At 39.1% G+C, this 18,890-nt stretch overlaps 1 protein-coding gene and 1 long non-coding RNA gene across 6 annotated transcripts in view; one reads left to right on the top strand and one right to left on the bottom strand.

Moving 5' to 3' along the window:
* The window catches only part of LOC103280023 (uncharacterized), a 1,071,411-nt gene that overhangs the window by 792,345 nt on the left and 260,176 nt on the right, over positions 1 to 18,890 (top strand). The gene's annotated exons all lie outside the window — the stretch shown is intronic.
* Positions 1 to 18,890, bottom strand: part of fam171b (family with sequence similarity 171 member B) — a 54,603-nt gene that overhangs the window by 31,458 nt on the left and 4,255 nt on the right. Inside the window, exon 1 of one of the 3 annotated variants that reach the window (XM_016998222.2) lies at positions 2,737 to 2,776. The exons of 1 other annotated variant lie outside the window; for it this stretch is intronic. In XM_016998222.2, coding sequence (XP_016853711.1) covers positions 2,737 to 2,773 — 37 coding nt within the window. In that variant the 5' untranslated portion in view covers positions 2,774 to 2,776. Of the gene's footprint in view, positions 1 to 1,464; positions 1,603 to 2,736; positions 2,777 to 18,890 lie in introns of those variants that run through there. One more of the 3 variants, XM_062963444.1, reaches the window with a different exon arrangement.

The raw sequence follows: 18,890 nt of genomic DNA, 5'->3' as shown, positions 1-18,890 counted from the left end.
CCTGAATCAAACCAGAAATACAGAAGTAGAAAGCAAGCCAAAGCAAAGAAGAACATGACAAATCAAATCAAATTTGAGTCAAAATGTCAGACAGACACTCTAGCAATTCTTGATGATGATGATGATGATGATTTGTAAGCTGATGCAACATACAAGGAGTAGCTAGGGCTACTGCCCCAATGCTTATGTAATACAGAGTACCTCTAGAAAGTTCATGTGATGCACTGTGCAGGGACAAGTGACCCATTTCTGTGAGTCACAGAGACCATGAAGAAGAACACTTGGTTAAAAATAAGCTTGATGAGTACTAGTATTTACTAAAAAAAAAATCTCAGTTGGTTTTAGGGTTAGGCCTGCTTTGCATTCCCTACTTCATTTTAATCTACCACACAGCAATTGGAATAAATATTGACATTGTGGACACTGTGCTGTCTGTAAAGGATTATCTTGAACGAATTACACAATCTGAGAGAGGACGTCCGGCTGTTCAGATTTTCAGGTGACATGCTTTTCAGTCAAACACAATCAGATTATTTGTCCAGTCAGAAAACTAAATAACACAAGTGCCAATAGGGGAAAGGGAAGCATTTCAAATAACGGGACTTTCAAAAATTGGTAATCATATTCAAGTGTGCTATATGTGTTACACTGTCCTCTTTATATATAGCATCACAATATACATCTAAAGATGTTGTGAACCAATTATAAATTTATTAAAAAGTGATTACAATACTTAGATTTATGCGACTGGCTTGAATTAGACTGCATGTTGTCAAGGCTTTCTCCTTTCCATCACAAAAACAAACAGCAAAACCAAATGCAAAAAATATCTATGAGAAAAGCATTACATCATGAAATAATGTGAAGGCCAAAAGAAGTAGACATGGTCTACATTCTACCCTTATTTCAAATTATTCAATGTATAACTTAGAAGACATATTCAGTGTTGTCGAAGACTTTCATGGCCAGAATCACTGGGTTGCTTTGAGTTTTCCGGGCTGTATCACCATGTTCCAGAAGCATTCTATCTATTTGCCATAGATGTAGGTGAAACATAAGGAGATAATGCTTCTGGAAGATGGCCATACAGGTCAGAAAACTCACAGCAACCCAGACATATTTACATATTTTCACTCCCACTTCAGAAAAGATTAAGGCTGATAACAATTAGTAAAATATCACAAATTATGGGCAACAGCTGTTGGAGTCAATTACTACTACTCTTCAATATTGATTGAGTGCAAAGTAGATTCTCACTGCAAAGAGAATGCAAGTCACATTAACATACAACTATACATATAAGCCGCTGGTGGCACAGTGGGTTAAACCGCTGAGCTGCAGAACTTGCTGATTGAAAGGTTGGTGGTTCAAATCCAGGAAGTGGGGTGAGCTCCCGCTATTAGCCCCAGCTTCTGCCAACCTAGCAGTTCGAAAACATGCAAATGTGAGTAGATCAATAGTTACCACTCCGACGGGAAGGCAGCAGCGCTCCATGCAGTCATGCTGGCCACATGATCTTGGAGGTGTCTACGGACAACACCAGCTCTTCGGTTTAGAAATGGAGATGAGCACCAACCCCCACAGTCGGACACGAATAGATTTAATGTCAAGGGAAAGCCTTTACCTTATAATAATAATAATAATAATAATAATAATAATAATAATAATAATAATAATAATAATAATGGCTGTTTCTATTGTTTGGAATTTCAGTTAGGGAAAACTAACCAAAAACAGCAGAGCACCCAAAATATGTAAAAACATGATACTTATAGTTGAGCATTCAGCTCACAGCAAGCAGTGCATGAAGTGCCATGTGGCTGTAAAGAATTTAGAGCTTAGGAGACAAACTTGCAGAGTTCTGTCTTTAAAATCACAAAAGTTTATTTACAAAAAAAGTAACTACATTTCTTAATAGTAAAGAACTGGGTCTGACCTACTCTAACACTCCCATCTCTTCTAGGGTTCAAAAGAGAGGGGGGGACTCCAAGCACACATCAGTCCTAACACACAAGCAAAGAGCGATCTCAATACACACAGCACATACTATGTAAAAGCAGAAGTCAAAGATAAAAGGTATGCACCTGCAAAATATCCATTCTACACGACCAATCAAAAAGAGAGCAGAAACAGAAGAGAGAGAAGAAATAGATACATTCAACTGTCATTCAGGAGTCAGGGGGAGAAGGGATTTCCCTCAGCCTATTCTACGCTAACTAACTACTCCTCATTGAGGACTACAGACTTGGGCAGTGTGGGCTTGAATCCCAACAGTTATTGTTTTGGGTGACTCAGCACTAGAGTTTAGGATGTGGGATAGGTTAGGGGAAAGACTAAGCAAATTTGACAATTTCTATTTTATCGATACCTTGTATGCAGTTAAAATTAAATGTTAATAAAAACGAAAAAAGAACAGAATTTCTTTCTAGCAGATGGCCTATGCATAGAACACAATGCCACCAATGTTAACACATATATTCATAATTATTTTTCACAAAAAGGTTGGAAGGATTTGCAAATAAAATCACCATCTTAATTCCACCTGAAACAACAATAAACCATTGGGAGAAATATATATATCTGAGCACAGTTCCTAGAATAGGATACTACTAAAGCTTCCGCTGTCATCTAGAACCAATTCCTAGAAAGCAGCAAGGACCCTTGAATGACAATACTGTTTTTGAATGATAGTCACTGCTATTTGCAATATCCTGTCAAGCAATTAGGAACAATTACCTTTAAAAGCTGATCCATTATGGGGTTTTGTGCCCATTTGCTGCTGGTTAGGAAGCAAGAAGAGTTAAAGATTTTGAGAAGTTGGGGGTCCTGACTTGACTTTTTGTCACTAGGTTGTATGTTAAGCCCCTGCTTCATTACCGGAAAGAGCAGATCATGTAAGGTTGATCCTGATACCTCTGGTAAAAAGAAACCCTCCAAAACACAAAAAACACCTATAAATAAAATATATACATTGAGAGGAATGTGTGTCTTCAGATGGTTAAATTATCAAGTCAGCTTTTGGGTCTGTTATACTACTTTCCCAACTGTGGAAGAACTTAGCTAAAGACCCAGAAGAACAAGTATTTTGAATTAATTGTAAAATGTTTATTCTGTTGCATGAGAAAAAATCCAGTTGTCCTTTAAACTCTAAAGAAGATTTTTAAAGAGCTTTGTCTTTTGCTTTGGAGACATACATCGTTGCCTTCCATTCCAAGAATAATTACTCAAGGCAGCAAAGATCCCTGCATGGAATACAACAAATACAGAATGTTGCAATATTACGAAATAGACTGGGAAGGGATCTAAGAGCAGGCAGCTAGACATCATCAAGTCTCAGGTCACTTTAAAAGCTTGCTGGATATTTATTTTTTATTTTTTTTTAAAAGAAATCATCAAAAGAGCATCAGCAAGAGAGACTGGTGTTTGTTCAGCTACTGTTCAATATTTATTGAGCTCCAAGCATGCTTGATGCTCTTTAAGGAGAATATTGAGGGAAAAGCCATCCCACCTCCTCCCCTTGACAAGAAGAATACCTGGAAACCTCTGAGGATGCCTGCTACAGATGTGGGAGAAATGTTAGGAGAGAAAGCTTCTGGAACATGGCCATACAGTCAAAAAGATTCACAGCAACACAATACCTGGAAACATGCCTCCAACAAGTGTACTGCAGATGGAAGCAAGGGGGTGGTATGCAGTCATTCTCAATAGATGGGCAAGATCACACAATCACTAGTGTTTTATTGTTCTTGTGGCCATGCTGTTTGCGGTTTTAATATGTGCAGTAACGTTTTTTGACTAAATTCAAGGGCAGACAAGAAGCCTTCTGCTGTTTCTACTTTGCTGTTTATTTGTTCAGTCGCTTCCGACTCTTCATGACCTCATGGACCAGCCCATGCCAGAGCTCCAGGTCGGCCGTGGCCACCCCCAGCTCCTTCAAGGTCAAGCCAGTCACTTCAAGGATAACATCTTGCCCTTGGTCGACCCCTCTTCCTTTTTCCTTCCATTTTTCCCAGAATCATTCTCTTCTCCAAGCTTTCCTGTCTTCTCATTATGTGGCCAAAGTACTTTATCTGGATAAAATTCCACTGGTTTAAATGCGGGCTTGTCTATAGAAGGCAAAAAACCCCGCAAAGGGAGGGTTGGCTGTCTTCACGAGGGACAGCTAATTCCACTGAATATCCTGGGGTTTTTAGTTTTAAACCAGCTTTTCCTTGCTTCAGACTAAGGCCCCATCCTTGCTTCAGACTAAGGCCCCATCTACACTGCCATATAATCCAGTTTAAATCAGATAATCTGCATTCAGGAACTGGATTATATGGCAGTGTAGGTGGAACTATAGACTCATATAATGCAGATTGAACTGCACTGAACCGGAGCCCCTTGTGGCACAATGGGTTAAACCACTGAGCTGCTGGACTTGCTGATCGAAAAAGCAGCAGTTTGAATCTAGGGAGCGAGGTGAGCTCCCATTGTTAGCCCCATCTTGAAGAAATGTTGCAACGTGGAGGCAGTGGCTTGAATGTTGGACAGCAATTCTGAAGACAAGTGTTTTAATCCATGCTCATCCACAGAAACCCACTTTGAACAAATATTGCCAGGAAAACTCTGCAATAGATTTATTTTAAGGTTACCTTTTACCAGAAATTACTTAAAGGCACTCAACAACCTCCAGTGGAGCCCCCGGTAGCGCAGCAGATGAAATGACTGAGTTGCTGAACTTGCTGACAGAAAGGTCAGCGGTTCGAATCCAGGGAACAAGGTGAGCTCCCACTGTTAGCCCCAGCTTCTGCCAACCTAACAATTCGAAAATATGCAGACGTGAGTAGATCAGTGGGTACCACTGCGACGGGAAGGTAACAGCGCTCCATGCAGTCATGTTGGCTACATGACCTTGGAGTCGTCTACAGACAACACTGGCTCTTTGGCTTAGCAATGGAGATGAGCACCAAACCCAGAGTCAGACATGACTAGACTTAATGTCAGGGGAAAACCCTTACCTTTACATACACACACACATACACACACACAGTTTATTTATATTCCACTTTATCTCCCAGGAGGGACTTAGAGCAGATTAATGTACACATATTAGGCAAACATTCAATACCTTTTTACACAGTGAACACAACAGTATACAATACACAGACAAAGATAAAAGCCTTCCCCTTTCTCCTCTCCGGCGTCTGGAGGTGATGCTCAACTCTGGCGATGGGGAGGTGCTCTTATTCCATTTTTCCATGCCGAGGAGCCTGTTGTCCGTAGACATCTCCAATCAGTTGCCAGCATGTCTGCATGAGGTGCTCCTTTTACCTTCCCGCTGAGGCAATACCTATTGATATACCCGATTTGCATGCTTTCAAACTACTAGGTTGGCAGCAGGAGCTCACCCCAGCAAGAGGCTGCGAACTGCCAACCCTCCAGTCAGCAGATTTCCTTCAGCTAGCATTTTAACCCACTACACTGTCATATAATCCAGTTCAATGCAGTTTATCTATATTCTGAAATTGCATTATATGGCAGTGTAGATGGGATCAAAGCCAGAAGTTTTCTGGAATCTTTGGGAGCAGCCTGGACACCTAGATTGAGTCCAATTCAGCCTGATTTACTGTTCAGACAGGACACCAGATTTGTGGGAATTTGCAGTTTGGTGAGGTACTAGCACTCTTTGGTAGACAAGGCTAAAGATCTTGTAAAATGACAATTCCCATGATTCCACAGAATTGAGCTATACTAGTTAAAGTGGTCAAGCTGCATCACTTCTACAGAGTAGATGCAACCTTAGGCACACCAGTGTGCAATATGATTCTTTGAAAGGAGTTCTCAGAAAAGAGCTATTCTTCGATGATTACATGGCATATATACTTTAATCTGGCACCTCTGGTTTGGATTAAAGTATATATGCCATGCTGTCACTGAAGAATAGCTCTTCCTTTTCAGATAAATGCTTTCCAAAGCTGGCACCTCTGGTTTGGGGGACATGAGAGAAGCCTCCCAGCAGAATGGTAATACATCCGGCTGTCCCCTGGGCAATGTCTTTGTAGACAGCCAATTCTCTCGCACCAGAAGCGACTTGTAGTATGTTCTCAATCTGCTTCTGACACGATAAAAAAACCTCTGGTTTAATAATGTTACATAGCAGGGCCTGAAACTAACTTGGCACACAGACCCAATATGGCCAAATTTGCATACTGACAGGTATTGGAGGTGATTGACCTTGATATCCAGGAGTTATAGTTCACTCGTATTCAGAGAACACTGAACCCATCAACATGGCCAACTGGGAATACTGGTGGACTTTGGAGATGATTGATCTTTATCTCTGGGAGTTATAGTTCACCTATATTCCATGAGCCCTCTGAACCCCACCAATGACAAATCTGGACCAAACTTGGCACACAGACCCAACATGCCCAACTTTGAATACTGCCAGGCTTTGTGGGTGATTGGCCTTGGCACCAGAGAGTTATAGTTCACCCATATTCAGGGAATACTGAATCCAGCAGATGACAGATCTCGACCAAAACTTGCCACACAGACTCAATATGGCCAACTGTGAATCCTGGCAGGTGTTTCAGGAAGATTGCCCTGGGAATCTGGGAGTTGTAGTTCACCCTTAGCCAGAGAACACTGAACCCAGTAGATGATGGATCTGGACCAAATTTGGTACACAGACCCAACATGGCCAACTGTGAATACTGGGGGAGTTTTGAGAGGGTTGGCCCAATTTTGGGGGGAATTGTAGTGCACCCACATCCTGAGTTTTTTTTCCCTAAGAAATAGTGTAACATATGACAAAATTGATATAACCTAACATCCAAACACAAACAAGGCCCTTTTCAAATAACCTGCCGGGTGTATGTATGTTTGACTTTCAAAGCAAGTTCAGAAGAGCTAGAGCGAGTATAACCCATGTATGAAAAGAAAGGTATCAAAAATATTCCCAAACACATTTTGCATTAGGAATTGGTAATGTATTCATACCGTGGAATATGTACACAAAGTGGCATTTACTGGATCTGAATATTATTTAATTCATATATTGTGCTATCAGAAAGAAATGCAGCGTATAACTGGACATCTCTTTAAAATTGCCAGTTCCTGACATGCTCTTTTCTATTTCAGAGATTTTTTATGTATGAGGCACCTAGAGTCAAATCAATTCAGACATTGTCCGTGAAACTTAAAAGCTACATTCGCTATAATAAATTATATATGTCTGATAAAATATTTAGAGGTCAGAGTTGATATTTATATGAAAGCGGGCTGATTTGTGGAAACACTGTTTTCTTTGAACATTGTTCCTTAAATTTTTCATGGAAGAATAATCAATGGAGCCAAATATAGAGCCGTGAGTAAAGAGGAGGGCAAGTATCCAATACGCTTCTCAAAAAGAGGTAGGATAATTGGTTGGTTTTCCTCCAATGTACAATTTTTAGGAAATGGACTTTCATTAAAACAATAATTCAAAATAAAACATGTAGAGAACATGTTGTGTTTTCTGAAGCAACTGTAGAAGATAATTCTTTTCATATGATCATGAAATCAGATAAATGACCAAAATGCAAAAGGTCTTGCTCACGCATCTCTTGAAATGAAAGCATGGGGGTTGTTCATTGTTTCTGCTACATTTAGGCATCTTCCATCAAGACAAAACCCCACCTCTATTGTATAGATATCCTTTTTATTTTCATTTTTGAGCACTGAAAAGATAGGTAAAAGGTTTTCCCCTGACATTAAGTTTAGTCGTGTCCGACTCTAGGGGTTGGTGCTCATCTCCATTTCTAAGCTGAAGAGCCAGCGTTGTCCATAGACACCTCCAAGATCATGTGGCCGGAATGACTGCATGGAGCACCGGTACCTTCCTGCCAGGGCGGTATCTATTGAGCTACTCACATTTGCATGTTTTTGAATTGCTAGGTTGGCAGAAGCTGGGGCTACCAGCGGGAGCTCTCCCCAATCCTTGGACTGAAAGAATAGAGGTCAGATATCTTTTATCTGAGACCTAATCTACACTGCCATATAAAATCCAAAATATCTACTTTGAACTGGATTATATGGCAGTGTAGACTCAGAGAATCCAGTTCAAATAATGTAGATTATCTGCTTTGATAATCTGCATTATATGGCAGTGTAGATCGAGCCTGAAAAACATTGTTCCAAAAGTGTTTTGAAATTTTTCAGATTTTGGAATATCTGTATTTCCATATACCAGATGTATATACAGGCAGTCCTTGAGTTACAAATATCCAACTTACAAATGACTCATAGTTACAAACAGGTGGTGAGACAACAAGAAGTGAGAAAAATCTACCCCTTGGAAAGGAAATTCACTCCTGAAAGAGTTATTATCATGGGGAAAAAGTGCCTCCACTGAAGCTTTATCACCAATCCTTGTTTCCATAAGCCAAATGTTTCAAAGCTAATTATCACAGGGAAAGAAAATGGGGTGAAATCCTCTGAACAGACAGGAAAACAAACAGTACATGGGTTTTAACCCTTCCCTGAGCAAGTGTCACTGTCTCAGCTACCTTATGGAAAAGTTTCAGATTCTGACGTATTTCAGATTTCAGAATTTCAATTAAAAGATGCTGCTGCATTTTGTGTCTATCAAAACATTGGTGCTATTGTGTAATACAGTAAAGTCTCGCTTAACCAACATAAATGGGCCATCAGAACGTTGGATAAGTGAAAATGTCAGATAATAAGGAGGGATTAAGAAAAATGCCTACTAAACATCAAATTACATCATGAGTTCACAAATTAAACACCAAAACATTATGTTTTACAATAAATTGACAGAAAAAGCAGTTCCATACACGGTAATGTTATGTAGTAGTTACTGTATTTACAAATTTAGCACCAAAACATTGCAATATATTGAAAACATTGGCTACTAACAAATTGATTACAAATAAAGAGAGAATTGCTGCCTAGAGGAACAGTTGTAGATCCGGGTGGCAGGCAGACTGCATTTGATAATACAGAACGTTGGATGAGCGAAGGTTGGAAAAGCGAGACTCTACTGTAGTAAGTATTGATTAACATTCATCTGAAAAACATGGGTACAATGTATTCCAACTGTAACATAGTACCCTCTCCTAATTGTTACAGAATAAAACTTCTACACAGGCCTTAAATCCCAGAAGAAAGTGGGATAAAAGGGAGAAGGGGTGGCTAGATGGCACACACTGAAAATGCATGCTGGATCACGGAATGGCATGAAAAATACGTGATAAAAAGTATTTGCTTGAAATCCTCAATCAGGCAAAAGAAAGCACTGCAATGGAGCACTGTATATCCCTGAATTTAAAAAAAACCATGAGAGTTCCTTGCGATACGCTAATATACACTCCAGTGCTTATCCTCATTTTATAATCCTGAAACAGCTGATGAGGGATGTAAACAGATGGAACCAAATGGAAGCATGAGAGGAAAGCAATTCCCATGAGAACTCTCTCCAACCATTTCTTTGTCCTCACAGTTCTGAAATCGAACAGAGTTTGAATTTACACAGGAGGTACTAGCATGGGAAACAGGGTTCAGGAGGGCAAACTTAAAGGCACCAGTAGGGTGAGGAAAGACGATGACAGGAAATCAGCGCTTACGAGGTGCAGTGCATCTTGGAGAGTCAATAAGAAAAAAGAAAAGAAAAGAAAACTTCTGTCCGATATCCCATACCTTTTGTGGTTCCCTTCAATCTGCATTGTCCAAATTTTTCTGCACGTCATGGGACAATTTCTCGGGACTAATGGTTCCATGTGAGGACTCTCCTTAAGGTACCGTGATTTTTAAGCTAAGCTTAAAAACTATGACATAGACACTGAGACCTGGGAAACCCTGGCCCTTGAGCACTCTAACTGGAGGTCAGTTGTGACCAGCAACGCTGTAGAATTTGAAGAGGCATGAATGGAGGGCAAAAGGGAGAAACATGCCAAGAGGAAGATGTGTTAAGCCAACCCTGACCAGGACCACCATCTACATGGAAACCGATGTCCTCACTGTGGAAGAACAAGCGGGTCAAAAATAGCGCTCTACAGTCACCTACATATCCAACACCAAGACACTACTCTAGGAAGGCCATCATACTTGGACAACAAAGGATCACCTAAGTAAGTAAATAAAGTAAATACAACATTATCCAACATTCGCTTATCCAACGTTCTGGATTATCCAACGCATTTTTGTAGTCAATGTTTTCAATACATTGTGATATTTTGGTGCCAAATTTGTAAATACAGTAATTACTACATGGCATTATTGCGTATTGAACTACTTTTTCTGTCAAATTTGTTGTATAACATGATGTTTGGGTGCTTAATTTGTAAAATCATAACCTAATTTGATGTTTAATAGGCTTTTCCTTCATCCCTCCTTATTATCCAACATATTCGTTTATCCAACATTCTGCCGGCCCGTTTATGTTGGATAAGTGAGACTCTACTGTACCGGGATTTTTAATCCCACTTTCTTACTTCAGTTTAAGTGCCTGTCTGTTTTAAATGTAGAAAATGAAAAGTGTTTTGCCCATTTAAGACCGCCATCACTATTCTAAACTGTGGCATGGAAACAAAAGGTTGTAGGCCAGTAAAATTTTTGGTCCCTTGTTTTACACTGCTATACAGCCTCCCACCTCCAGATCCCGAGACCCCATTTATCAATGTTCCACAAATGCATTTATCATCTGTCACAGGAGAGGATTAATCCTTCACCTTTTGTGCCATGTTGGGAGGTATGTATTAAAACCTAAGAATGACCAATTGCAAATTCATATCAAAAGTCCTGAAATCTTCCATTTGTTGACCATTTTGTTTCATACTAGAGTCTCGCTTATCCAACCTTCGCTGATCCAACATTCTGTATTATCCAACGCAGTCTGCCTCCCGCCCGGATCCACAGCTGTTTCTCTAGGCAAGCAAGGATCACAGATTTTTAAAAATCTTCACAGCACTGAACTTTTTATGGATTTAACTTTTGATAGTGTTGTTACTCCAAGTTCATTGTATGCAATTCTATCTTTATTTGTAGTCAATTTTTTCAATACATTGGGATGTTTTGGTGCTAAATTTGTAAATACAGTAATTGCTACATTACGTTACTGTGTATTGAAGTGGTTTTTCTGTTGATTTGTTGTAAAACATGATGTTTTGGTGCTTAATTTGTAAAATCGAAACGTAATTTGATGTTTAATAGGCTTTTTCTTAATCCCTCATTATCCAACATTCTGCTGGCCCATTTATGTTGGATAAGTGATACTCTACTGTATAAACATTATCCCAAAAAAACAACCCTTCAAAATCGAGGAGCAGCATTAATCATGGAAGTACAGCTACTTCCTCTGCTGCCTATGGTCTAAAAGCCTATAGCAAGGGAGCCAATTAAGCTTTACTGGGTCCCTTCAGATTGTTCCTGACTTATGGCAACACTAAAGTGATACTATCACACCAATTGATCTGTTTTAAGTTTGATACTGTATCACTGCCATAACCTGCTGCATTAGGGAGTAAACTTGCTGGCAACTAACATTTTGTGGTATCACTTCTAAACACCCTTAAAGAGAAGCTTCATGTAGAGCATATTACATGTTGAGCATCCCTTATCCATAATTCCAACAATCCAAAATATTCCAGATTGTCCACAATTCTTTTCTGGTCGTTCCATGTACACAAACTTTATTTCATGCACAAAATTGTTTAAAGTACTGTTATATAACCGTTAGGCCGTGTCTATAAAGTGACACAGGCTAACATATATTAACACACAGCCTAACATAACATGCATAAAGTGAGACACACATTAATTTTGTATTTAAGTTTAGGTGTTTATGAAGTTCAAACAGCATTATATGGCAGTATAGAAGGGGCCTGCATGATATGTCTTCATGTACTTATATGCAAATACAGTGGAACCTCAATTTAAGAACATTTTTGAGTTAAGTGCTATCACTTGACCCAGTGTTTTGCTTTGACATAAGAGCAGCATTTTGGGTTAAGAGCTAGTGCGAGAGGAAGCACTAGTGCAAGCGTACAAGGGATTACTAGTGTCAGAGTGCAGGGCTTTAGGGTTTCAAAGAAGCAGCCTCTGTACCTCGTGTTCTTGTCCACTTTGGGAGGTTGCTAACTATTTTGCTCTTGTCCGCTTCTCGTTAGTTGATTTTGCGTAGTTTTTATTCCTGGTATGTTTAGCTTCATGAAGAGAGAGAGGGAGAGGGAGCAAGAGAGGGAGGGAGGCTGGAATGAGTCCAGTATGAAGAAAATGATGCTTCTGCCTCTTCGCTTTGGGCTTCTTTGCCACAACTTCATGCTTCTACCATTTTAAAGTTGATTTTTCTTTTTTTATTGTTCCACATGAATATGCATTTATACATTATTATTTATAAAGTAGATTTTCTTATTTAAAAACATGTAACAAAATGGGGGCTGGGAGGGGAGGCAGAACATATTAATAGCATTTCAGTGGGCAAAATCACTTTGAGATAGGCGCATTTGAGTTAAGAGCTCAGTCACAGAATGAATTAAACTCTTAAGTCAAGGTATCACTGTGCAGGTATTCCAAAATCCAAAAAAGTCCAAAAAAAATCTGATCCCAAGTATTTCAGTTAAGGTTTCAATTTATACAATATTAGATACAAGATGACTTTTTTATTTAATATTTTTTATTTTATTATATTTTACCATTTTTGGTTGCTTGATTGGCTTGTTATATGTTTATTGACATTTTTAAATGTGTTTTATTTGGTTGACTCAGTTTGTTGTACTTGGTCCCATTGTAAGCCGCCACGAGTCCCTTCAGTGAGATGATAGTGGGATACAAATATAAAGTTGTTGCTGTTGTTGTTGTTACTTAAGTGTTGCTAGATCTGCTTCTTCCCAAAAAAGACACAACTACCATACTTACATGTAATAGCTTCTACTCCAACACTTCAGTTCCTAGTTCATAATACTGTTCACTCTTACTGTTGCCTATGTGTGAAATTTTCTGAATATGTACAGGCCACAGAACTATCTTTCAAATCCTTAAACTTTGTAAGGTAATCACAGGCCCCCTCTACACTGCCATATAAAATCCAGAGTAACTGTTTTGTACTGGATTATATGACTCTACACTGCTTTATAATCTAGTTCAAAGCAGATAATCTGGATTTTATAATGCAGTGTAGAGGGGGCCAACAGCTAAGTGTATTTATCTATATTTCCTTACATTATGTCTCTCCTAACGCTGGTTTTCTTTCCTCTTTCCACCTTAGACTAATTAATTACACCGCTGATTGAGTTTGTTAATATTATAGATCTGAAATGTGTGAAAAGTCATCTTATCTAATTGTAAATTAAGATGATATTTTGGCTGCAATCTACCTTGGATGAAGCCCTTTGAATCCTTCAGGGCTTCTTTCTGAGTAGACATGCACACAATTATGCCAAAATATATGCTTTTTGGTTTGGAAGCAATTGCCCACAACATACACCAGTGATGAAAAAGGGACATAGGAGGGATACTGGATGAAGTTGACCATTGAAATACAATAGAAGACCTTGAGATTCCTAAAGAGAATCAAATCCATGAATGATCAAATCTGCAAAAGTCAAAACCACAAATGGGGAGGGACAACTATATAATAAGGCATAAAGCATAGAATCTAAAATATCTCACGGGGGGGGGGGGGGGGGGAATGAAAAGAAAATCACACTGAGCCCATATCCAAGATGCTGAAATTGTACTGGTATAATTCCTTACAAATACTGTCAAAAAGTGTGCCCCGCAGGCCCTGTGTCAGCCCACTATTGAAATTTTGGGGAGAACATGGAATGTTATGACAAATTATTTTGACCAGAAAGATGAGCAAAAATAAAAGCCCCACTGGGTAAACAGAAAGCTTTGGATGCACATTTTGAATCTCAGCCAGCATATTTTCTTAGATGTCACTGCCAATAATTTCACTGTAGTCTACTACCAAATTGATAATGTTTCATCATATTTTAAAAGCTATGACTTGTTTACTTTCTTCTGACCTTTTAACGCTGCATTTTAATTTGAATGAGCTGGTAAAAATCACTAGTTTATCACTGATAATGGAGAGGAGGAGAAGAAATACTGGATGGATAAAAAGAACTACAATGAAGATGAACAAGAATGTGAAAGTAGCTTGCTGAGCTAGTACTTCTAATGCACTTATTTTAAATCCTTTATCATGTAGGCTTGAGGCAACGAGCTAAATTGAAGCAAAAGAAAGTTACATAAGAACATAAGAAACGCCCTTCTAGATCAGGCTAAATAACCATTTTGTACAATGTGCTGCTTTCTAGAGGTTAAACCAGATATCTCAGGAAAAACCATAAGCAGTGGTTCTCAACCTGGGGTCCCCAGATGTTTTTGGCCTACAACTCCCAGAAATCCCAGCCAGTTCACCAGCTATCATAAGCCGTGTTTTGGATTCTCTGTGTTGATATGTCCTGAAGCAGTGGTTCTCAACCTGTGGGTCCCCAGATGTTTTGGCCTTCAACCCCCTGAAATCCTAACAGCTGGTAAAGTGGCTGAAATTTCTGGGAGTAGTAGGCCAAAACATCTGGGGACCCCAGGTTGAGAACCACTGCACTAAAGGCACCAGATCCTGTCTGAAAATGAAAATTATGCAGGGTCAATCCTGGTTAGTACTTGGATGGGAAATGGCCAAAATAACAGGTACTGTATGTTAGATTGGAACTAGCACTTCTCAGTATTTCTAGGAAAATCTTTGAAACTCGTGGGGTTGCCGTAAGTCGGCAATTGACTTGAAGGCACCAAACACACACACTGATACAAAGTCCACCAGAATCCTGTTAAAATATGAACTATCCTACGCTCTTCAGTTGATAATAAAAGCTGTTTAACACCCTGCCAAAATGATGTAAATTTCAAGGGAACATGCTATATGGATTATCTACATGGCAGCTCTGTTTGACACAAACATTGTCTTTGTATGAATTCTGCTTCAGAAAAAAAATCTGTAGCAGCCCTGCAGACACCCAAGGCATCTAAATGGGAGCTTCTATCAAGTGTTTTAGGGAGCCCCGTGGCGAAGTGCGTTAAAGCGCTGAGCTACTGAACTTGCAGGCCGAAAGGTCCCAGGTTCAAATCCCGGGACCGGCTTGAGCGCCCTCTGTTAGCTCCAGCTAACATGCAAATGTGAGTAGATCAATAGGTACCACTCCGGCGGGAAGGTAACGGCGCTCTATGCAGTCATGCCGGCCACATGACCTTGGAGGTGTCTACGGACAACGCCGGCTCTTTGGCTTAGAAATGGAGATGAGCACCAACCCCCAGAGTCAGACATGACTGGACTTAATGTCAGAGGAAAACCTTTACCTTACTATCAGATGTTTTGTTCAGCTTAATTTTTTTTTAAACTGGCTAAAATCTGAAATGGGCCATAAGTAACAGAAAGATTATATTTTGTTTAACTGATGAAATACGTACAGGCCAACACAGCAAAAAAAAAAAAACATAAGAGAAAGAAGATGGGTATTGCACCCTTGGCAGCAAGCTGGCCTTAATATCACAGTTCTATTTCTTCTTCAGAAAGGATATGTAATAACTGCAAGTGGTATAGTGTATTTCTGTTGTTCAGCTTGAACTCCCCTTTTAAATCACCTTCTATGTAAGGGACATTATTATGCAGAAGCACTTTCACACATTCGGCAGCCTGTGACAGATATACTAGTGTTACTGACTATGTTATTTCTGTCAAGACACACTGCCACAGCACACAAAACAACCAGAGAAAAAACAGAACTCAAAGATTACCCTGTTTGCTTGAGTACAATATAGCCTTCCATGGAGCATAGACTTGTGAACTCTGTGGGGAAAAAACCTGTTAAACTCACATTTTCATTAATAATAATAATAATAATAATAATAATAATAATAATAATAATAATAATTATTATTATTATTTCATAGATTAATATGAATTTTCTTGGTCTAATTGTGCCCATTTCCCCAATCCCCAGCCCCAAAAGAATACAATTCACGCACAGAATGTATTATATAGTACAACCCCCATATTCTCAGAGAATGTTTCCCGATTTAAGACAGACATGTACAACTATACGTAGTTGTGAATAGTAATAGGACAAATGATGAAGGAACAGCTTAGAAGTATAGATTGAATAGGAGGCCCTAAGTGAGTATGTGAAATCATGAAGTGAAACCATATGTATCAGATTTGCAGATCTAGGAGTCATATAGTATTTGACAATATCAAATAACTCCGTGTTTTCTCCATGATTGTACTAGGCTACCCTGCAATTTCCTTTTCTTTATGCAAGATTTATCATATCCTGGCTTACTTCTTTACTGCACTAATCTACCATCTTCAATAGGTTTCAGTATTCCCTTCTGACTTCAATTAACCTTATTGTCCATTTCTGATACTGAAGCATTCTTTAAATGGTTTTAAATTGCCAATGAGGTCACACAAAGACCATATCTAAAACCGCTACTGCAGATATGCAGCCAACAAGCTTCATATGAAGGTGAAGTCAAATGTTTTGCTACAAGACCTGATCTAATTCCACCATCTCTCCAGGGTGACAGATGAAAGAAATTTAGTTAGGTTCCCCTCTCCTCTTTCCCCCGCATTTATATAAAAATGAGGCAACTCTATGGAAGGAGTAATTTTAAAAATATGTATTTTTCAGATCATTATAGATCTCAAAAATTCAAATCATGTGCCAAATTTGGGATCAAATGTTTATAGCCAAGCACTGAGAGGCTCTGAGTGCCTGCAAGCATCATTAAGTATAATGTTTATGAATACTACATTTAATAATAACTGCTATTATTAACTATTTTGTGTATAGAGGTGGAGTATTACTTGTTCAAAATACCTGAGACCAAAAGTATTTTGGATTTTTAAAATTGTTTAGATATCTAAATATATACATAATGATATATCCTGGAGAAGGGACTCAAGTCTAAATACAAAATTAATTAATGTTCATATATCTATTATACAAGTAAGATAACATTATACAGTATTTTAGCAATTTTGTTTATGGAACAATGTTTTGTGAACCATCAGAAAGCAAAGTGTCACTATCTCTGTCAACCATTTGGATTTGGAGTATTTTAGACTGTTGAATTCTGGATGAGGGATGTTCAACTGGTGTTATGTTTTATAATTCTCATAATACCATCTTCAGATTACAAAGGATGGAATACAAGTTGAAACACGTTTTTTAATTTATGTCTTTTGTTGATATTGTTAAACATTTTGCCTATAACTATATTGGCATCACAATACACACAACATGATATGATGGGACTTAGGTCTCCCGCTGTATCTTATCCATAGTTTTATGGAGGAAAGATTATTATGCTTTTTTGTTCACGGGGAAAACGCATATTCAAGGTTGAAACACGGATAGGCAAAGCATAGCCCTATACATGTTGTTGGTCTATAATTCCCAGAATTCGTCGTTATTGTATATACTACCTGAAATAGATGGGAGTTGTAGTCCAACAACATACTGAGAGCTGCACTTTGTCTGCCTCTGATTCAGTGCTCCAATTCAGCATGGCTTGTTATCACCTGGCTCAGGACAGAAGAAATGTCAACCAAAGTTGCCAGCCATGTTGCACCAGCTGGTCATTGCAACGAAAACAACTCCCTCCCTTCTCAGCAGCTTCGAGGGGATGGCCGACTAAACCAGGCATGGGCAAACTTTGGCCCTCCAAGTGTTTTGGACTTCAACTTTCACAATTCCTAACAGCCGGTGGGAGTTGAAGTGTAAAACATCTGGAGGGTCGAAGTTTGCCCATGCCTGGTCTAAACCATCCCAGAGCCAATCTGCCATTCACCAATCTAGCATTCGCCAATCTAGAATTAGCCAATCTGGCTTAGCCCACTGAGCTGCTGACCAAAAGGTCGGTGGTTAGAATCCGCTGTTAGCCCCAGCTTTTGCCAACCTAGCCGTTTCAAAACATGCAAATCTGAGTAGGTACATAGGTACCGCTCTGGCAGGAATGTAACGGCACTTCATGCTGTCATGCTGGCCATATGACCTTGGAGGCATCTATTGACAACGCCGGCTCTTCAGCTTAGAAATGGAGATGTGCACCAACCCTCAAAGTCAGACACAACTAGACTTAATTTCAGAGGGAAACCTTTACCTTTACCTTTACCTATATATATATATATATATTTTCTCAAGTCGCTCCTGAAATGGAAAAAAACTGTCGTATAATCCAGTTCAGAGCAGACAATCTGGATTTTATATGGCAGTGTAGAAGGGTCCTTAGAATGCTAGCCTACACAGTGCAATCCTACATAGTAAGGCCTCTTCTACACTGCTCTATATCCCAGGATCTGATCCCAGATTATCTGCTTTAAACTGGATTATATGAGTCTCCACTGAAAAATAATCTGGGATAAGAAGATAATCTGAGATCAGATCCTGTTATATAGGGCCAGTGTGAAAGGAGACTAAGAATCCTGTAACAGCTCAACCCATAGCTGTGATTTAAAGTACCTGTGCCTAGTGGGAAATAGTCTCTCTATGTATTTGCTAGGTCCTCCAGTATGATTAACATAGACTTGTGCTGTAGGACCTGGAAAATTTCATGAGAGGACAAATCTCAAGAAATTTTTAGATCCTCCAGTGCAACTCTATGATACACTGGAATCAGAAGTAAGGAAATTTAATCAGGTTCAGTCATATCTGTAGTTTGAGGTGTCCACAGTCTGGTAGGGAATGTATCTCCCATAAATACAGGGATTTTACTGTACATGTTTACACAGATTTAAACTCCACTGGGTTCAATGAGGCTCAAATCCAGATATGCATATACAGTATATGATTGTAAGCTTTTTTTTTCATGTTAGGAGCAACCTGAGAAATTGCAAGTCACTTCTG

This window comes from Anolis carolinensis, chromosome 1, assembly GCF_035594765.1.
Source record: "Anolis carolinensis isolate JA03-04 chromosome 1, rAnoCar3.1.pri, whole genome shotgun sequence".
Classification (NCBI taxonomy): domain Eukaryota; kingdom Metazoa; phylum Chordata; class Lepidosauria; order Squamata; family Dactyloidae; genus Anolis; species Anolis carolinensis.
This window is presented reverse-complemented; position numbering and strand designations above follow the sequence as displayed.